This window comes from Nyctereutes procyonoides, unplaced genomic scaffold (assembly GCF_905146905.1).
Source record: "Nyctereutes procyonoides isolate TBG_1078 unplaced genomic scaffold, NYPRO_anot_genome, whole genome shotgun sequence".
Taxonomy (NCBI): Eukaryota; Metazoa; Chordata; class Mammalia; order Carnivora; family Canidae; genus Nyctereutes; species Nyctereutes procyonoides.
In genome coordinates this window covers 39,036,145-39,057,540 of record NW_026575024.1, presented here as the reverse complement: position 1 = coordinate 39,057,540, position 21,396 = coordinate 39,036,145, and the positions used below count along the sequence as shown (strand labels likewise).

The 21,396-nt window shown below is 35.5% G+C and overlaps 1 protein-coding gene across 2 annotated transcripts in view; it reads left to right on the top strand.

Moving 5' to 3' along the window:
• Positions 1-21,396, top strand: part of ESF1 (ESF1 nucleolar pre-rRNA processing protein homolog) — a 66,097-nt gene that overhangs the window by 17,832 nt on the left and 26,869 nt on the right. For both annotated transcript variants that reach the window (XM_055344036.1, XM_055344029.1), the window contains exon 9: positions 5,226-5,387. In XM_055344036.1, coding sequence (XP_055200011.1) covers positions 5,226-5,387 — 162 coding nt within the window. The remainder of the gene's footprint in view (positions 1-5,225; positions 5,388-21,396) is intronic.

Sequence of the window (21,396 nt, the reverse complement as noted above, 5' to 3'; positions counted from 1 at the left end):
AGCCTGGCTTTTTGGTCTTGTCCTGACTTAGACACAGTTTTGCAGTCTCTTAACAAAGTAATGAAATGCTCTGTTAACCCCCCACCCCCTTTTTAAGCTAAGAGCTACCTTTGGATTGATTTTTTTTTTTAAGATTTATTTATTTATTTTGGATATATAGAGAGAACACAAGCAGGAGGAGCCGAGGGAGAGAGAGAGAAAGTCCCAAGCAGACCCCATGCTCAGTGCAGAGCCCAATCCTAAGATCACTGTCCTGAGATCATGACCTGAGCCGAAACCAAGAGCTGGATGTTAATTGACTGAGCCACCCAGGCACCCGTTTGATTGAATATTTTTTTATATTCCATTTTCTCTTCAAATAGTTTAGAAAGTAGACTCCGTTTCTGTTCATTTAGTGATTATCCTAGGATTTATGATTTGCATTCTTAAATTATTATGGTCTAATGGTAATTAATGTTTCTACCCTCCTAGACAATATGCAGAATCTTAAAACAGCTCTCATGCTATCCTGTTTATTATAATTCTATTTTTTTGTAAGTCCTATGGACTATTTAAATATTTAAACTGCCCTTATTTCCATTTACCCACATTTTTTCCCAATTTCTTTGTTCCTTATTCTTTTCTAAGTCTTATACTTCTATCTAGGATTATTTTCCTTCTACTTTGCATATGTCCTTGATAAATTCTGGTAGTATTTGCTGGTGTCAAACTCTCTAGAGTTTTATAAAAATGTTATTTTGCTTTCACTTGTGAAAGATACTTTCATTGGTAAAAAAAAAAAAAAAAAATCTGGGTGGGAAGTCCTCACCAGCTCCACATTAATGATAATATCCTACAGACTTGTAGTTTTTCTTTTTATTTGTGTGCTTGGGGTTTTTTGGGTTTCTTGCATTTGTGGCATGGTATCTTTCATCAGTTTTGGAATTTTCTCAACCATTATCTAATCAGATATTTCTTCCCCATCCTTCTGAGATTCTGATTAAGTGTATATATTATTTCTTTCCACTGTAACTTCATTTTGCTATTCTCATATATTTCTTACTTTTTGGTCTCTCTGTGCTGTGTTTGGGATATTTTTTTCTGACGTGCCTTCCAGTTCACTAATTTGCTTTTCAGCAGTGTTGAATCTGTTGATAGACCTATCCATTATATTCCTAATTTTGATTTTTATATCTTTCACTCCAGAAAGCCCTGTTTGGTTACTTTTCAAATCCACGATATATTTTTATAATTTCCCATTCATTGCAGATATTTTCAACACTTCTATAAATGGAATAAGCATGTTTTTATAGCCCTATGTCTGATAATTTCAATATTTTAGGTCTTTTTGGGTTCATTTCTGTTACTGTACAAGATATTTCTCTTCTGTTTACTTGTATACATGGTTAACTTTGTGTTCTAATTTGATAGTTGAGATGAGAGTATCTAATCAGAGAGAACTTTCATTTACTCTGGTCATTTTGGAACTACATTACTCCCAAGGTTTGAGGCTTCAGGTTCCTTGGACTTTGTGGGTGACGCAAGTCTTCATAAGGGTTTACTACTGGTTGACTTCTACCCTAATGGTATATCCCTCTGGGTCCCTGCATAAAGTAGACATAGTAGTTGAAATCTCTTATAACATTTGTCCTCTTGGCCCTGCTAGGCTGCTGAAACATTTAGTTTTGTAGCTGTTTCTCTGTGGATCAGTAAATGTTCTCAGGGAAAATAAATCATGAATACAAGAGAGTCAACTCCATGGTGCTCCCTTCTTGATTTTGACTTGGTAATTTTTTACTAATTTTTCAGTTCTTTAAAGTTTTTTTTTAACCCATTGATGCTTTTAAGATTTTTAAAATATTTCATCTGACATGATATCCTTGGTGAAAGAGTTGGTCTGAAGTATCTAGCTTGCCATAAATGGAAGCAGAAGTTATCAAATTATCTGTTATATTTAGAAGTTTGTTTTGATGATTGAAATTATCAATGGTGTATTTTCTAGTTGTATATGATGTTTACCTAAAATAACTCATTTTTTTAAAAAGAATCCCCCCCCCCAAAAAAAAAAAAAAACCAAAAAACCTTTTTTCCCTGTATGTAATCTGGCTCTGTTTGGAAAGGTTTGCTTGATTGTAATTTCTTACCAGTTTTTGGTTGTATGCTATCTCCCTAATATATTCACATCTTCATTTGTCTTATCTAATAGAATTCCAAGTCATGCAAAATAGTGTAAGGCATTTAGTGTTAACAACAAATACTATAAATGTTAAGCATTTTTAATTAGTACTGGTGAATAGTCTTTTTATTTATAGCTTAACATTTTTCATAGCTACTTTTGGTTTTTGTTTTGTATATGTATTATTTTTATTACCTGAATGTCAAATTAAATAAATCCTAAAATTCTTCTTGAGTATTAACATAGGACCATTAACTCTTAAACTCTCTTAGGTCCTGTGATTGGCCTGTCATCATTTCTTTAGACTACTAAAGACACTGCATCTCATTTTTTCTGAGATTTTCATAAAGTGCTACTCTTGAACTATGCTCTACACATGGAATGGGAATTCTAGTTTCTTTGTTCAGATATCTCATATTAATAAGACCACATAATTTCTTAGGTATTTAATAGTCTTTGAAAAAGTATGATTTACAAGGCTGGTTATGTTGGGCACAAAAGCCTTGTCATTTTTTTAAGGACTGAGTGGCTGTTGTTGTTAACATTTTGGCTTTTCAAACAATTGATGACCATTTTATTTCTAGTGTTCCCAGAACAGCTAAGTCCTTTTCCAAATAGCCTTTGAAATATACATACTGATTTTTCTACGTATCCTTTTTATTCATATGCCTATATGGTTAGTACTTTCTGAAAATTCTGGATAGTTTTTCTTCATTAGCAGATGTAAGTTAAAGGAAAGTAGAGAACATGTATACTTGTGAAGATTGGCTGAATGTTAACAGTTTTCTTTGGTTGGTTTGAGAGAACTGACCTAGATTTTTAAATGGCGTTATTTGGGGCAGCCCAGGAGGCTCAGCGGCTTAGTGCCGCCTTTGGCCCAGGGTGTGATCCTGGAGACCCAGGATCGAGTCCCATGTCGGGCTCCCTGCATGGAGCCTGCTTCTCTCTCTGCTTCTCTCTCTGCCTGCCTCTCTGCCTGTCTCTCTCTCCCTGTGTCTCTCATGAATAAATAAAATCTTTAAATAAATAAATAAATTTTTAAAATGGCGCTACTAGCATTGGACAAAAATGTATTAATTTGTCAATATGTTAAGATCTTGGGCTCTCTAGTTTCAAATCCTGAGTTTACCCCATAGTAGAGTTATATAGGTTACCCCATATTATATATTTTACTAATAAAACTTTTAGGAATTAATCACTTTTTGTTTGGAATCTACTACTCATTAAGTTTTAAAAGCATGCATTTTTTCTTCAGTATTTTAATTGATTTTGCCAGCTTACTTAAATTGTAATTTAGTGCTTCTGATAAATACATTTGTATATTTGAATGCCTTAGTTACTAGATGTTCATGGTGTTGTTTATAAAAGATAGGCTTCTTCTATATTATTATAGCAGGGCTTCTTATTCTTGGATTATTTTTTCATTCCTTATATAGTGTTAAGACTTTCACAAAGTATTGTCCTTGAATTGGGAAAAAAAAAAAAAACAGACATACATGACTTATCCCACATTCTATCGCTTCAGAAAGTAAAATTTTAGTACTGGAAAAAATCAATTTAAAGTAGGCCATCAGAGACCTACCACTAAAATGTCAACCTGGAAGGAGCTTGCTTCTAATTATGTTTTCAGAAGTAAGCTTTTAATAGAAAGAAATACATTGCCATTTTGTTAATGTGTTCCTGATGTTTTATCCATTGAATTATGGGATACATGACAGAATTCCATCCAACATTATTTTTGTGGCACAAAGCACAAACAGGAAAAAAATGAATTTCAGCTGTTTGAGTGAAAATATAAAAGTGTGATAGGATGGAAAGAATGTCCTGGACTATTTTTTTATTCATTTAGAGAAAAAAACTATGAAAACATTTACTTAACCAGTGCTTTTTCCATGTCACCTTTTTTAAGACGTGAGGACAATCTTAACATTGATGTTTGACAGCTGAATGCTTAATGATGTTAGACATTTTTAGTGACCAGTTAGCCATAGCTTATAGAAGAGAGGGTCTTCATTATGCTACTTCTGAATTTTCCTTTACCAGGGACATTTAGTCAATTCAAAAAGTCTGTATGTTTTGCATTAAAACCTAGGTTCTTAATTTGTTTTTGACTTGGAAAAGTACAGTGGAAATATAGAGCAAACAAACTTTTCATGTATTAGTTTTCTTTGGTATTTGTTGCCCATGAACTTTATATTATTCCTTTGTATTCTAATTATTTTTATAAAATTAGGAAATGGAAATGTGGATATTTTTCCACACTGGGATATTAGTTGAATTAACTTCTAATTTACTCATTTTTATTCTCAGTGTGCTATTGAGATCCTGAAAGTAAGCATCCTTTTATTCACCACCAAATGGAAAAGACCCATTGTTTGTTTTGGATTATAAGCAACTTCTTTTATCTGTCTCTTCAGCATAAACAGTTAAATCCATGTACCAAATGTAGCCCAACAATATTCAGCCTCCTTTTATTGACCATAACATTTTAAAGCCACTGTGACAGATGGTAGAAGACATAAAGAGGGATAAAGTGATGTCTCTCCTCTCTTGTTTATAGGGAAGAGAAAGTTCAAGGATGTTACGTATCTATAAAATTATTTTGAAACATGAAATTTAATAAAAATGGAGATTCTCAAATATACTGTTTAGACAGTGCTTATATTGCAGGTGATTTTTATTATAGACAAGACTGAATGCCTTCATTTAATTCATTTAATATTAACTTTGTCTGATTTTGATACTGCATTTTTTCATTTTTTTCTGACAGTACCTTTTGGAAGGTGTAGTGACTGTGAGATTTAAAAGTTATATATTTCTGGGATCCCTGGGTGGCGCAGCGGTTTGGCGCCTGCCTTTGGCCCAGGGCGCGATCCTGGAGACCCGGGATCGAATCCCACGTCAGGCTCCTGGTGGATGGACCCTGCTTCTCCCTCTGCCTGTGTCTCTGCCTCTCTCTCTCTCTCTCTCTCTCTCTCTGTGACTATCATAAATAAATAAAGAAAAAAAAATATTTATAAAAAAAAAAGTTATATATTTCTGTATTAAACGAAATTGATCTTTTTATTAGGTGATGATAAAATCAGTATAGAAGAAGATGGGAAAACAAAGAAAAGTCAGAAGGATGATGAAGAACAAATTGCTAAATACAGGCAGCTTTTGCAAGTTATTCAAGAAAAAGAAAAGAAAGGCAAAGAAAATGACATGGAAATGGAAATTAAGTGGGTTCCAGGTAAGAATTAGAAACCCACTAAATATTCACTTGTTTTTCTTCATTTCAAGATGTTGAGTGCATTTTAGATATGAAAGAAAAGATTAACTCTTAGAAACATAAACCTAAAGAAATCTTATTTGCCATGAATGTTTTGATGAAGAAGTTCACATGGTATTTGCATATATCTCTTAATTCACTTAGGGACTAGTGTTTTAGACTTTTGCCAGTTTTTTTTTTTGTAAGTTTTATTTATTTTTTCATGCAGAGAGAGAGAGGCAGAGACACAGGCAGAGGGAGAAGCAGGCTCCACGCCGGGAGCCCGATGCGGGACTCGATCCCAGGACCCCAGGATCGTGCCCTGGGCCAAAGGCAGGCGCGAAACCGCTGAGCCACCCAGGGATCCCCTTGCCAGTTTATTCTTGATTGGTTTCTTTGATTCACTAACTACAAATTATTTCTGTCCATTAATGAAGATAGACCTTTCCTAGATTTGATTCTAGTATTCTCAGGTTATATAAACTTGAATATAGGCACCATATCCATTCTAAGGTCATTAAACTTCTTTTTAAAATGTGTATTTCATAAGTAAACTTTCCTCCCATAACTCCTACTAGACCTTAATTAGCAAGGTTTCCCTAGCATAAAATATATAATATATAATTTTCCATCTCCATTTTGCTGTGAAGAGTCAAAGAAATACAGCATAGTAAGTGATTTTTATAACTGCCTTGAAGGGCTCAACAATTTTTTTAGAGTAGAATAATACTAATTAAAACCAGGTCAAAGCTAAACAAAGATAAAAGGTAGTATAAATGAGGATGGTTTTCTAGCATACACATTTTTTTCAGCAATCTGAGCAAAGCAGCATGTACACTTGGAACCAATACTGGTTTTGCAGAGTGCTGCTGTTTATATACATGTATATCTTTTTTTAAAATTTCAGTATATATAAGATACAGTGTTATATTAGATTCCAGTGTACAATATATACATATATCTTTTAAAGCCAGGTAGGGAGCAGCCCAGGTGGCTCAGCAGTTTAGCACAGCCTTCAGCCCAGGGCGTGATCCTAGAGTCCCTGGATCAAGTCCCACATCAGGCTCCCTACATGGAGCCTGCTTCTCCCTCTGCCCGTGTCTCTGCCTCTCTCTCTCTCTCTCTCTCTGTGTGTGTGTCTCTATGAATAAATGAATAAGTAAATGAATGAATATATATATAAATATATATTTTTTAAAAATTAATAATTAATAAAGCCAGGTAGGATTTTTGACCAGGATTCAGTTCTTTGCCACAATACATCTTTAGATGAAAGAATACTAATAACTTGTAGGAATATACTTGCTTAAAAACAAGGTGTTCTATGTCAGTTGTATCTGTTTCTTATAACTGGTATGTTTTTTCACTGGGAATAAAATGTTTGCATAGGTTTTTATTTGTGGAGGGGACTAGCACATTTGATATTTGAGAGTTGATTGACTATTGTAATAAATTTCGTAGGGTGGACTCAACTCCTGCATATTCCTGTGGGAATGTGGTGCTATGTTGTAGCCCATTTGTTTCAAATATTTGTCTTTTGCAGGAAGTGGTGGTAAGAAAAAATGAAGTTTAGTAGTGTTACCATCTGAACAATGATTGGGAGAACTCAGTTTAGTCTGGAGAGGAAGTCTAAAAAGTGACTTACTAGTTATTTTCAAGTACTTGCAGAATGAATATATTAGTGAAGATTTCATTGCTCTTTTTAAATTGGAAGTCAGGGGATCCCTGGGTGGTGCAGCGGTTTGGCGCCTGCCTTTGGCCTAGGGCGCGATCCTGGAGACCCAGGATCGAATCCCACGTCGGGCTCCCGGTGCATGGAGCCTGCTTCTCCCTCTGCCTGTGTCTCTTGCCTCTCTCTCTCTCTCTCTCTCTCTCTCTCTCTCTCTCACTATCATTTATTTATGATATCATTTATTTATGATAGTCACAGAGAGAGAGAGAGAGAGGCAGAGACACAGGCAGAGGGAGAAGCAGGCTCCATGCACTGGGAGCCCGACATGGGATTTGATCCTGGGTCTCCAGGATCATGCCCTGGGCCAAAGGCAGGCGCTAAACCACTGCGCCACCCAGGGATCTCTCTCTCACTATCATAAATAAATAAAAATAAAAAGCCTTTAAAAAAATTAAAAAAAAATAAATTGGAAGTCAGTATTTTTGCCACTAAATAAAAGTTGAAGGAAAGTAGAGTTCAATGTAATATAATGAGGAATTCTCATCATCATTAGAATTGTCCAGCAAAAAATCAAAGAGGCTGCTTTAAAGGGGTTGGGTGCCCTTTTCAGTAAGTCTCACAATAAGGCATATCAGTATAACCATACCACTCAGGGATGTTTATGAAGCAATATTTTATTTAAGGTCCTTTACTTCTATTCAATGATTCTAAGGAATATTGAATTCTATTTTAAGTCAAGTATGTAATTACAGTTTAATCTTAGAATGAGCCCATTGAATGAAGTTTTTTTTTTTTAAGATTTATTCATTTTAGAGAGAGAGGGAGAGCAAGTGTGCACACGTGCTAGCAAGTGGATAGGAAGAGGGAGAGCAAAAATCTCAAGGAGACTCGCCTCTGAGCTCAAAATCCTAGCAGGACTCAATCCCACAACTTCTTAGATCATGACCTGAGCCAAAACTAAGGGTCAGATGATTAACCGACTGAGCTTCCAGGTGCTCCCAAATGAAGATACTTTATATGAACACTTTAAATTGAAGTATTCAATTGCCTGAGAAGGCAGATTTATAATAAACTTGATTGAGAAGTTTTATAGCATATAGCAAATATTTCAGCTTTGTCAAGCAGACCAGATCAAACCTTTGTCTATGTTAATACAGTTATATAGGGAAAATACAAAAAAGTGATATACTTGTGTATATAACTGGAAGATATAAGCAACAGTTTTCCTGGGATAAACCTCACTTGGTCATGGTGTATTACCCTTTTAATATATTCCTGGATTCAATTTAATAATACTTTGTTAAAGATTTTTATACCTGTGTTAAATGAGGAATATTTATTTATAGTTTTTGTTTCTTACAGTGTCCTTGGCTTTTGGTGTCAGGGTAATGCTGATCTCATGAAATGAATTGTGAGCTGTTCCCTTTTCTATTTAGCAGTACCTTTTTATCTTGACTTTAATTTCCAGGTATAATATTAATGTTACAGAAAATATTTTGAAAATGTAAAATGAAAAATTATCATCTGTAATTCCACTAACCTAATCAGCCTCTGAATGATTCGTTGGGCTGATTTAATCTAGCATTTCTCTGTTGTTGAATACTTAATCATATTCCTAATCCTTCATTGGAAAGAAATGGCATTTCATGGCATTGGGAAGAAATGTGACTAAAGGCCTTTAGCAATCTCAGAACCACAAATATTAGTACTTTCTTCGACTCTTCACACTCATCACCAGCCAAGTAATTGACTTGCTGTTTTAGAGTCTTTTACTTTTAAACAGTTTTTTAACAAAGATGTCCATCCCCTTGCCTCCCTCCCCTCGATTTTAGAAATGTCTCTATGCATGTAGAGAGCAGTCCTACTACAAGGAAAAGCTCATGTTGGCAGTTAGGCAAACTCAGTAGTTAGTTATGTGACTTCCTCATTCACATAGCAACTTGACATATGCTGTGTATCAACCTGTGGTTCTCTCACAAGCTGTTACAACTACCAGTGTCAAAACCTCAAATGTTAAATCTCAGATGCCAAGTATCTAGGATGTTATAAATAATCTATAGCTTTTTCCATATTTTTAGTTATTTTTATAGGATAGCTTCCCAGAAACAGAATTACTGGGAAAAGGCACGAACACTTTTTGTGTTTTGAGATTATTGCCAAATTGCTTTCCAAAGAGTTGTAGCTCATAATGCCTTCAGTAATAGGTAGAAGTGCCAGTTTTGTGGACTTAAAATCAACATTGGTTTTTTTTTTTTTTACTGCTAATTGAGTGGAGGAATATTAATATTCTAATACATAGTGTGTTTTGTAAGTCTTGTATTTTTGAAGGCCTCAGTTGGGGTATTGCTATCTGTGAATCTTTGATATATACCTGCACACAAGTATGTGTATACATTTGCAGATTTAGGTATAAATGTAAAAAGTCTTTTATATACTACTCATTAAATCACATAAATGAGCTAATCTTTCAGGATCTCAGTTTATTTGGAAAGTGGGACTGATAATACCTTTCTTGCTGAATCTAAGGTATTTATAAAGATACCTAATAAGCTAGAGTATTATTCATGTCGTGTGTATTTTGGTGAATTTGTGTCTGATAAAATGTGTGTTCTCAGTAACAATTACCCTGAACCTCAGGACTTTTATGATGTTATACTTCCATAAACCACAATGGGTCAGTATGAGATTACACTGTATCATTCATCAGTTTTTCTGTGGCTTGATTTCCAAAATACTAAGCTCTTCAGAGAAATAAGTACCCTTAATCACTAACATTTGTTGGAATATGGTTTTTTGTGTTTTTTTTTTTTTTAAGATTTTATTTATTTAGTTGTCAGCACAAGCTGGAGGAGTAGCTGGCTCCCCACTTAGCAAGGAGCCTGATGTAGGACTTGATCCCAGGACCCTGGGATCATGACCTGAGCCAAAGATAGACAGGCAACTGAGCCACCCAGGTGTTCCTGATTTGGTTTTTAAAAAGAATTTTAATTTAGAGTGTTTAAACTTCCTACCTTTTTACTTTGGATTATATACTATAGTAAGATTAGAAGTTTAATTCCTTAAAGGTAGAGTATTAAAGGAAGCAGATAACAGGTACATAAGTATAACAACTAGAAAAAACTAGTCTGTCTGTTCATAAAATGTTGAATTACAAGATTTTTAAATAAAGTTCCAATTCAGTATTTTGATGTTTATAGAATAATATTTTCCATCTCCGTGTGTTGCTAAAAAGGTATCCTGGCTGACTCACGTTGATAAATAGATAAGGTGAGGTGATACATGTTGGACCTTACTTCTGTCAGTGAATGTCCTTGTTAGGGAATTTGTAAGATACATACAAATAAAGGATAGCTGGTTTTATCTCATATTTAAATAGCCTCTCATGTTAATATTTTAAATTATGTTAACTTTTTTTGCTGTAGATAATACAAGGTATGCATAAAAATAACTTTGAAATTCCATCTAGAACATGAACAAATAACGACATGTTTCTTTGTAATCTTAAAATACATCAGATGTGGTAAAAGTCCTCTTTTTCTTAGTTATCTTTGGTTTAATAGATGCTGGTGAAAAGCATATCTGGTCTTTTTTTCCCCTCAATATCCTTCAGTACCCCAACTTTCCTTTAAATACTTACCAAGCGTCTCCTAATGCCAGGAACTATTCTGGACACAGCGTGAACAAAACTTATAAATTCTTAATATCATAAATCTTATGTTTGTTGAAGGGGAGACACATAAGTCTGATAAAAAAATATTTTGGCAGAAGCTAGTAGAGGTCAGGGAGTGAGACATGTAGAGAAGAGTGTGAGAACAGAGGAAATAGTAAATACATGGCTGCCCTGAAGCTGTAGTTTATCTATCCAGTTTAAGGAATGGCAAAGAAAGAATAGTGTGATAGGAGTGAGTGAATGGAGGAAAGAATGATAGATGAGGTTAGAGAGGTAACATGGAGCCAGAGCATGAAGTTCTTCTGGATTATTTTAAGAACTGGAATTTTTTTCTCTGAGTGAGATGATAAGCCATTGGAGTTTTGAGCTGATCTGAATTATTTTTTAACAGGACCACCCTGGCTGCTATCTTGAGAGTAGATTAAGGTAAGAAGTAGGACAGAATTGAAGAAATCAGTCACAAGGCTATTGCAGTAGTCCTAAAATAATGAAGATTGTGAGTGGAATAAATTTGCAAAAGAACCTCAGAAATTCTCTTTGGACACATGTTAATTTTAAGATGCCTATTAGATACCAAGTTGGTATGTCAAGGAGATATTTGGATATACAATTTAGAGTTCAGGGAAGAGGTCAGAACTGGAGATCCAAATTTGAGGATCTTCATTGTCCAGGTCTCTGAAAGTAAAGAACACCAAAAGAGTGGATATAGGTAGAAAAGAGAAGAGGTTCCAAAATTGATCCCTGGAGCACTCTAGCATATACAAGTTGAGGAGAGCATATATATAATCCAAAGGGCTGGCTACCAAAACAGGAGGAAATTCAGAGTTCTAGGGTATCCAGACAGCCAAGAGAATGAAGAAAGCATTTCAATGAGAAGATGGGTCAATAAAATACAGACTAAGAATGACCAGTGTGGAGATCATCAGTGATTTTGAACTGTTTTGGTAGAATGGAAGGGACAAGATTAATGTGGATTCAAGTGAGAATGAGAATTGGAATTGGAGACAGCAAGTACAGACAACTCCTTTTCTTAAAATACTTGACTGCTCAGAAGTTCCAGGCATTGTGACACGTGACACTTCATTCCTAAAAAGTACTAATAACTTCCAAAAACAAAGACAGTCTTCTACATAAGTGCAATGTCATTATCACACTAAAGGATTTTAATATTGATAAAATAATAGGTATCTTACTCATTCCAATAATATTCTTTGTAGTTTTTTATGAAAGTGTCAGTGAGTTTCAAAGTGTCTGCTGGTAGTGGTTTATAGAATATCCAGAATCTGGATTTGACTAATTGTTGCCTAATTCAGATAGTTAATTCAGATAAAAGAGGTTTTGGCAAGAATTCTCCATAAATGATGTTGTATACTTCTCATTGCCACACATCATGAGGTCTCTGATGTCAATTTGTCCCATTATTTGTGCTGTTAACTTTGCTTACTCAGTTAAGAAGGTGTCTGACTGATTTTTTTCATTGTAAAGACACTTTTTTTTGTAATTAATTAGTGTGTATTTAAAAATGTGTTGGTATTTTATGAAGTTATACTACTACTAGTGCCATTGAATTTTTGCACTGCCGTCATAGAACTTGATTTACACTCCTACCCCCCACGTTGTGAATCAGAAACCACGGGTTACCCTAGGAGCTGGCAGAGAGCAACAGCTGTGCCAGGTACGACCAGAAAGCTTGCTGGAGCAGTCAGAGAAGCCCTGGCCTGTCCTAGTTCTCAGCTTGAGGACCCCGTTCTATAGGGGAACTCTGAGAGGCCCTGCGTAACCCTAAGTGCTAGGTGCTAATATGTGGTGGTGTTTTGTTTTTTTTTAATGTATTTTTAAATAAAGACAGTTCTGTAATGCCCTTCTTCAGAACAAGCCATTTGCTGCTGTGGCATTTGTTTTTCTTTGTTTCAATGTGGGGTGGGGATCTAAAACCCTCTTCTTAAACTAAGGCAATAAAATATTTTTGGATAAATAAAAAAAAAAAGTAAATATCCTATTCCCCAACATTTTCTCTGCTGCTGTTGGCATTCATTGATGATCCTTGCTTTAGTCAAGTTACTATACTATTCATTGGAAATGCTGATTTTCTGTCATTCCTTCTACATTTATTAGTTTGCATCTGTCCCTTTCTCAAGTTACTAATGGACTGACAGATCTTGAGGAGTTTTTCTGTAATAGGTCACAGAGGAATGGGAAAGAAACTGAAGGAGAAAGTGAGATCAAGGGAGCATTTTTCTTTCATATGGGAAAAATAACGGTATGCTATGTATGTTTCTGGGAATAACCCACCAGAGACAGAAAAAAATGATGCAGAAAACTATGTCCTGAAGTAGGCAAAAGAAGTTGGAATATTTTACACAACTGGAGGGATTGGGCATTTCATCCATTTTAACAAGAGAGAAGGCATAGAATATGGTCACAGAATAATGGTTAAAAATGATATTCGCCTATTTGCTTGTATGGTGAAACAGGAAGGTCATCAGCTGAGAGCAGGGATAAGGGAAGAGGTTGAGATTTTGGGAGAAAAGAAGATAAGAAATAAGTATTTAAGAGTCGTGAAGACAGAAATTTAATAGTATTGCCGAGCAGCAGTAAGGGAGCACTTGAAGTTCATGGTCTGGTAAATTTGGATGAATCAACATAGTTATGTTTTTCTTTAGCCACATTTAATGATGTGCAATCATGGAGTAAGGAGAGAGTTGGACTAAACCAGTTTAGAAGATTTATCAATCAAATATGACCAAGCAAGAGAGGGACAAAGTTATATGCAAGGGGTTGATTGTAATGATGGACCAAAGTATCTGTGTTGGGTCAGGAGGAAAATGAGGGCACATTAGGAGTGAGGGATGGGGAAGAGGTAAGAGGATTGATGGATTGTAGGTCCCAGTGAAACATAAGATTAGCCTTGTTAGTCTAGGGTTACTAGAGAGAATAAAATGGAAAGATTGGAGCTAGTGTTTGAGGAGTAGGATACTTGAAATTAAGACTTTGATGGGACTGCAGTTTTGGGTTATGATATAATTTAGTTATGATTCTGAGAGTGAGTTTCCAAGATGAGATGGCATCATAGATTGATAGGAGAAGAGGAGGTCAATGAACTGGGAAGTTCAAGGTGTTATAAGGATCATCTGTGTAGATATTGCAGTCACCAAGAATTAAGACAAGGCTAGTATTGGAAAGAGTGGCAGTGAGCCAAGGCCTTAGTTCTTCAAGAATGAGGGGAGAGAATAGTCATTAGTTATCTTTAATAAGAAAGGCTTGTAGGTGATATGGTCTCATAACATGATATTTATTTAGTGTTGGGGGCTTGAGGGAGATGGGCTAGCCAGTGAACTGAAGGTGACCATGAGCAGTAAGGACAAACTATGAGAGAGAAAAATTCACCACCTAAAAAGGATATAGGAATATAGGCTCCCGAGGAGAACCAGGTTTTAGTGAGACTCAGACAAGTCCGTGAATGCAGAGGATTCTGTTAATGAATATTAATGAATGTGATTATGACTGACTTGTAGAAGAGCTTCATTGTAGAGGAAGACAGAGAAATGCGAATGTTCACCACTTTATTAGAAGAATGATTTGGAAGTTGTAGACTTCTTGTGGTAATGGTTTTAAATAGTGATAAAGGGCATGATGAGATTAATGCTGATGGTCTTAAAGCTTTAATAGTAGTGAGACTGTGAGTGTCTTGAAGGAGCTCTTGTCAGGAACCTAGAACTGTAGGATACTTTTTCAAAGGAAGCATGGAAACTAGAGAAGAAGCAGCAAGAACTCCCCTTGCTGTCTAAGCCAGCTCACTGAGGCAGAAGGCACTCAACTTACTCTTTCTTTCACTCTTTACAGTTGTAATTTTGTGTGTATTCTGGTGTTTGTTTTGTCCTTTGTTCTTCCTTTTTTCCCTTTTATTCTACCTTTATTCCTCTGTTTAGTGACCCACTGGGAACGTTAAACACAGAGACACATTAATGACATGTATCCATGGCCATTGTATTATTTATTCTCTGTTCAGAAAAAAAAATTGCTTGTGAATCAGTTGGGCATTCTTTCTGCTAGGCAGCCCAGTTTCAAACAATTTTCAGACATCTCAAAACCTGTTCACTGTTTACTTTTGGCTATATCAGTATTTCCATTTATTGTCAGTGTATCCACCTTACGGATATATTTGAAGTATAACTGAAGTATATTCACAAAAGTTTTTTTTGGTAAGAACTTTTAAAATAAGCAGATGTTTAAAGTTTTGAGTTGAGTCGAGAGAAGAGCATTAAATGTAAAAACCTGAACTTTATTTTTTTTATTTTTTTTTGAACTTTAAAATAAATAATTTACGGTAAGCTTTGTATTTTGATGATGGGGTGGAAATGAATTTGCAGTACACTCTACTATCTTGTACATAGCTGGTATGTCTACAGCTTTAAAATTTAGGTGTGTGTTCCTTCCTTGAATCATGCAGTTAACAAGGTGACTATAATGGTTTTGTAAGAAGCTAAAACTTTTTACTGTGCAAAAAACCCCTTTTTAATCATTTGTGGAATATGTAATAAAAATGAAAAACAGCTAGGGTTGTCTAAAAACATTTTTTAGCACATTTTCTCCATAGATTTGTCAGTAAATGTTTACCAAGTTTTCTGGATTATTTTATAGATTATTTTCTCTCTTAATAATATAAAGACTTAATTTAAAAGAGCTATCCAAAGAGCTTTTAAAAGAAAAGATCTAAAGCAAAAATTGAGGATATTTTTATACCAGTCAAAGTGTCAGAAAGTGCTAAAATTCCCATATGTTTTGAAGTTTCAGGTTAATTGGTCTGCTGTTTTAGGATGGTTACAAACATCTAGGATGATTTTTTTGATCAGTGCATCTTTCTCTGCCCATATATCACATCAGTTGTACTGTTTGCATCTGTAGCCACTATTTCTAGACAGTAGTACTTTTTTTTTTTTTACTTTGCCATAGATTTATAATCTGCCTGAAGTCAGTTCAAGAAGAGTGAGCTTGTTTCATGTATTATTTTCCCACAGCCCATAGCTATGCTGATTTGTTTGAAGTTGCGAATTCTTTGGTCTTTAAAGCAGAGCTTTTGCCTATTCTATTTGAGGTTGTCCCACATCATCATTCTATATGCTAACTGCCTGGCTAGCAAACCATCATTTTTCTCACACATGTTCCATATGTTATTTTGACAGAATCTCCTCAGACTACTTACTTTCAGCGGTTTCATTACTCTTCTTTATTTTCTAAAACTGGGAAATCATACAACCTTAAATTTACTACTTGAACACATTAATTTTTCCCTGATTTTTTTTATTGTGATAAAATACATTTAACATAAGATTTACCATCCTAACCATTTTTTAAATGTACAGTTTAGTTCATGTTGTGGCAACCATTACCACCATCCATCTCCAGAATTCCTCTTCATCTTTGCAAAACTGAATCTATATCCATTAAAATAGTAATTCCTCATTCTTCCTCTCCTTTGCCCCAGCAGTAACCATTCAACTTTCTGTCTCTATGATTTTGACCACACTAAGTACCTTGTAAGTGGAATCATACAATATTTATCTTTTTGTGATTGGCTTATTTCAATTAGCATAATGTCTTCAAGGTTCATCCCTATTATAATATATGTAATATATGTCAGAATATATTTCTTTCTTTTTTAAACTTGAATAATATTTTACTACACACCCCCCACATCCTGGTAACATTTACCCATTGATAGTCACTTGGGTTAATTCCATATTTTATTTTAACTACACATTTCCTTCTATAAGCAGACATAATTGGTTATATTAGACCCCTATTTTGAGTTCTCTGTTTTTAATTTCACTTCTCATACTTATTTTCACATATTTCTAAATAATCTTTATACTTAAAATGCCTGCATCACATTCCATTGTGTTTCTGATTTATAAATTATGAATCACTCCCTTGACATTGTGTTTTAGGCTCTTTCTAATGTTTCGCTATTATGGATAACATAATAACCTTATATTGGACTTTCTTAGGGTAAATTCCTAACAGTAGAACATCTTATATAAGATGTGTCTTATCATGTGTCTTAAAATAGTTCTATTAATTCATGGTGCTAACTGGGAAACATTTTTTTAATTTATCAAGGTGCCTTAGAAATGCTGATAATAGGTTCCTAGAGGCTCAGTTTAGGTGTCTGACTCTTGGCTTTGGCTCAGGCCATGATCTCATGGGTCATGAATTTGAGCCCTGTGTTGGGCTTCATGCTCCTCGGGGAGTCTGCTTGAAGATTCTTTCCTTCTGCACCTCCCCCCACTCCTGTGTGCATGTGCTCTTTCTCTCTCTTTCCCAAATAAATAGATCTTTTTTAAAAAATGCTGATAACATTTTACACAAAATCAAATCTAGCTCCTATAATAAGTTCAGTTTTGAAGCCACAGAAAGAAAAGGGCGTAAGTACTTTCTGCAGATCATTGGTTTGATGCAAAACTTAATCCCACTGTGAGACCATATGCCATTTTCTTGGTCTCTGAAACATTTGCCAACTTTTTTCAGTGCCCTTTTGGTTAGACCATTGTAGACAAATGTTCACTGACTATAATGCAATGATAATTTTCAACTATGAGGTCCCAGATGAAGCCAGTAAAATGTCTGTGGCTTGAACTGGTGGCTAGGCTGGCTGAATCTGCTGATTTCATGTGGGAAGGGCTCTGTATTATTCATTTCACATCGACATTGTTTGCCTGATGTAACCTATTGAAAAAGGTTGTAAGGGTACTTTCCTCCGTTAGGATAATCTTCATTGAGGGTGGGTTGGATAGCACTCATCAAATGAACTGTCAAGAGATATATCCTTAGCTTAATTCAGTGACATAGAAAACCTGTATCTGTAAAATTATTTGGCATAGCTTGGAATAGCTTGATCCTCTGTATGCCAAAAGATGAGTGCCAGTAATTTGACTTGGGTGAGTTCCCTTTGGTGTTTGGAATATGTCTTAGTGGTAAGTTGAATCATGTATTTTGAAGGCATATGTTTCCTTAAAAATTGGCTTGCATAAAGTAGGGAATTCTGTCTGCAAGGGACTTAACCAAGATTTTCCTAAGTATTTCAGCTTAGATTGTCATAAAATACATTTCATTTTAGATTCCCATTGTTCCTTTCTGTAGAAGCATAGGGAGATTTAAAAATATTTTTTAATTTTTATTTATTTATGATAGTCACAGAGAGAGAGAGAGAGGCAGAGACACAGGCAGAGGGAGAAGCAGGCTCCATGCACTGGGAGCCCGATGTGGGACTCGATCCCGGGTCTCCAGGATCGCGCCCTGGACCAAAGGCAGGCGCCAAACCGCTGCGCCACCCAGGGATCCTAAAAATATTTTTTAAAGTAATTTATTTGGATGCATAATTTTGATCTGGAAAGAATTATATTCTAAAATACTCTTTAGGAAAAAATAAATAAAACACTCTTTAGGCGTGGGAGAAGAAATTTGCACCTAATGGATGCCTATTACTGTGTCAGAAAATGTGTTTTGCTAAAAATTTTACATTAAATTCTTCCAACAATTCTGTAAAGTGGTTATTAGCTGATTGTACAAAAGAGAAAACTGAGATACAGACTTACTCAAGATCAAAAAGCTAGGAGTTAGAAGAACCGTACATAATTCAGACCTTGATGTGTCTGACTTCTGTACCATTAGAGTATTCTCCCTGGGTTACTAATCGAATCTAGCACTGTCTTCATTTAGTGCTTTCCTCAATCTGCGTATGTTTACTATAGCATGCACAAAGATATATAAAGATGTTCAGTGAATTTTACTTGAGAATTTGGAGAAATTTTGCTAAAAACAATAAGCACCTACTGAGGATGACTTAGTATGTGCTATTACAGACTTCTCAGGGTGTGGAAACATTTTGGTCTGCAGCTAGGGTCACCTGTGTGACAGCATCCAAGAGGACTGTCTTCTGATTATAAGCTGTTCTGGAGTTTAAACAGAAAAGGCAAGAAAATATCTCACATGATGTTGAACACTGAAGGCTGCTTCTGGATGTGCATGTTATTAATTGGTCTTCTAAGATTCTGTCTCTTGGGACCTAAGAATGCTTGGCCTGTTACAGATTTCCTCAGTAGATTCTGTCACCAGAGAATCCCAAAGAATAAAAACAGTACTTACAAGATATGCTGTGGAAATATTGAAGTCCTGGGTTTTAATGTTACTTTGATTCTGTATGATTCTCATTCTGTAATTTCTTTAATGTTGCAGTAAAGGACATTGCCAATGAAATCAGCTCTTTAGTTAATTATAAATATTGGAAAAGTTGAAAAAATAAACCTTAAATGATAGTCTGTGTCAGAGACAGGTTACCTGTGTTAGGTAACCAGTATACTGCCTGTGGATAACTTTTGCCAAAGTTGATCCCGTTAGCCCTTAGGCTCTTCAGAGCCTTCAGGTTGGTTTCCTTCTCTGCTTGCCTCCATTTACTTCAGTATCCTGTATAAATCTTATCATTTTTGTATCTACCGTAATAGGAACAAGGTTGCCAGGCTGTTGCTCTTCTGACAATTATTTGTGAAATCTTTTTAGAAGTAGTCAGAATGTATAGTTTATTTATATATAAACTCCAGTAAATGTGGAAGAAACTTGGATTGTGGCAAGAAAAATTTTGCTTGGATAGTTGCTAAATACTGAAATGCGGGGATCCCTGGGTGGCGCAGCAGTTTGGCACCTGCCTTTGGCCCAGGGCGCGATCCTGGAGACCCAGGATCGAATCCCACGTCGGGCTCCCGGTGCATGGAGCCTGCTTCTCTCTCTGCCTATGTCTCTGCCTCTCTCTCTCTCTCTCTCTATCATAAATAAATAAATAAAAAAGTTAAATACTGAAATGCTAGGGAGGTTGATGTATTTTTAATTTTCTTTTTATTTTTATAAAATTGACTTAGAAATGGTATAGTGGTTGGACCCCAGCCTCAAATTGTCTTTGTATATTAATAGCATCTGTGGGCAGAATCCAGAGAGGAAAACAGGCTCAGTTTCAAGCCAGCAATTTATAAGTGGATTTTTCTAATTCAGTGTATAGATTGGGGCCTACTTACAATGAAATTTGAGGTAGCATTAAGCTTACTGTGATTATAAAAAGAGCGTAGGGAGCTTGCTATCAGAAAATCTGGGTTCAGAGGTGCCTAGGTGACACAGTCACTTAAGCATCTGCCTTTAGCTCAAGTCATAATCCCAGAGTCCTGGGATCAAGCCCCATGGCAAGCTCCTCCCTGCTCTGTGGGGGACATACTTCTGCCCCTCCACTCCTGCTCTCTCTCAAATAATAAAGAAAATCTTAAAATGAAAAAAGAAATAAATCTGAGTTTAAGTATTATATGGATGGGGGAGTAAATGACAGAAGGCAGGTGAAAGCCATTTTTGGATACAGTTGTCAAAGAGTAAGCACTTTTTTTTTTTAACGGTCTACTAAAACAACAAAAGATACCAAAGGTAGTGAGTTATACAATTTAAAGAAAAATAACAAAATGAATACCTGTGTACCCAGCTTAAGAAAGAACATTACTAATGTCTGCAGTCACCTACAAAACTCCCCAGTTACATCGTCATCTTTTCTCTACCAGAGGAAACTGAAATTACATTTCATGTTAATCATTCTCTTTCTTTTCTCCATAGTCATTTTATCACATATACATATATCCCTAAAAAGTTTTGACCTTTACAAAAATTATCCTCTCTATTCATCTGTTGCTTACTTTTTGGTATTAACATGCTATTTTTGAAAGTTATCCATATCAATATGTAAGGATATGATCCATTAATTTTCACTGTTACACAGAAGTCCATTGTAGATATATCCCATGTCTGTTCTATTGCCAGTATTGTAGTTTATTGCTATTATAAACAGTGTCTTTCTGAATATTCTTGGGACATCTCACCTAGGAAAATATACAGAGAATGCCTTGAATATATGTAGTAGGATTTCTTGGTTGTGGAGCCTGCTCACAGAGTTACCTTAACTAGGTGTGCTGAGTTGTTTTCCCACGTGCTTGTACCATTTTAACCAGTAGTATGACTTCCCTAAGCTCTTTATCCTCATCATTAATTGATATTGCCTGGTTTTTCAGTTTTTGCTAGTTGAATATGTAAGTGTAATGGTATCTCATTATGGTTTTAATATGTGTGTTATTCTCAAATATTTGCTGAGTTCGTGTTAAAGTGTGCCAGACTATTTTCTCTGGAGACAGAACACTGAAAAGACCTTTATGGGGCCCTACATTGTAGTGTGTGTGGATTAGGAAAAAGGGGAGAAAGGGAATTAGAAAACAACTAGGTAAACTAATCAGATGATGATTAGGGGCTATGGAAATAGAAGGATGCAGCCTGGATGAGGAGTAGGAAGTTTATGGGTGAGGGTAGGTAGCAATTAGAATAGATCAGGAAAGGCTTCACTAAGAAAGTGACATTTGCACAAAGATCTTTTAGTACATACTAATTAGTATTAGTACTACTAATTGTTATCATTAGTACATACTAATTGTTATCCTGGGAAAGAGCATTTCAGGCAGAGGAAGCAATAAATGCAAAGGCCTTGAGGGGGAGCTTTTCTGATTTATCCAAGAACATTTAAGAAGCAGCAGTGGCTGGAGCAGAACAAACCAGGGAATGGATAGTAGTAGATG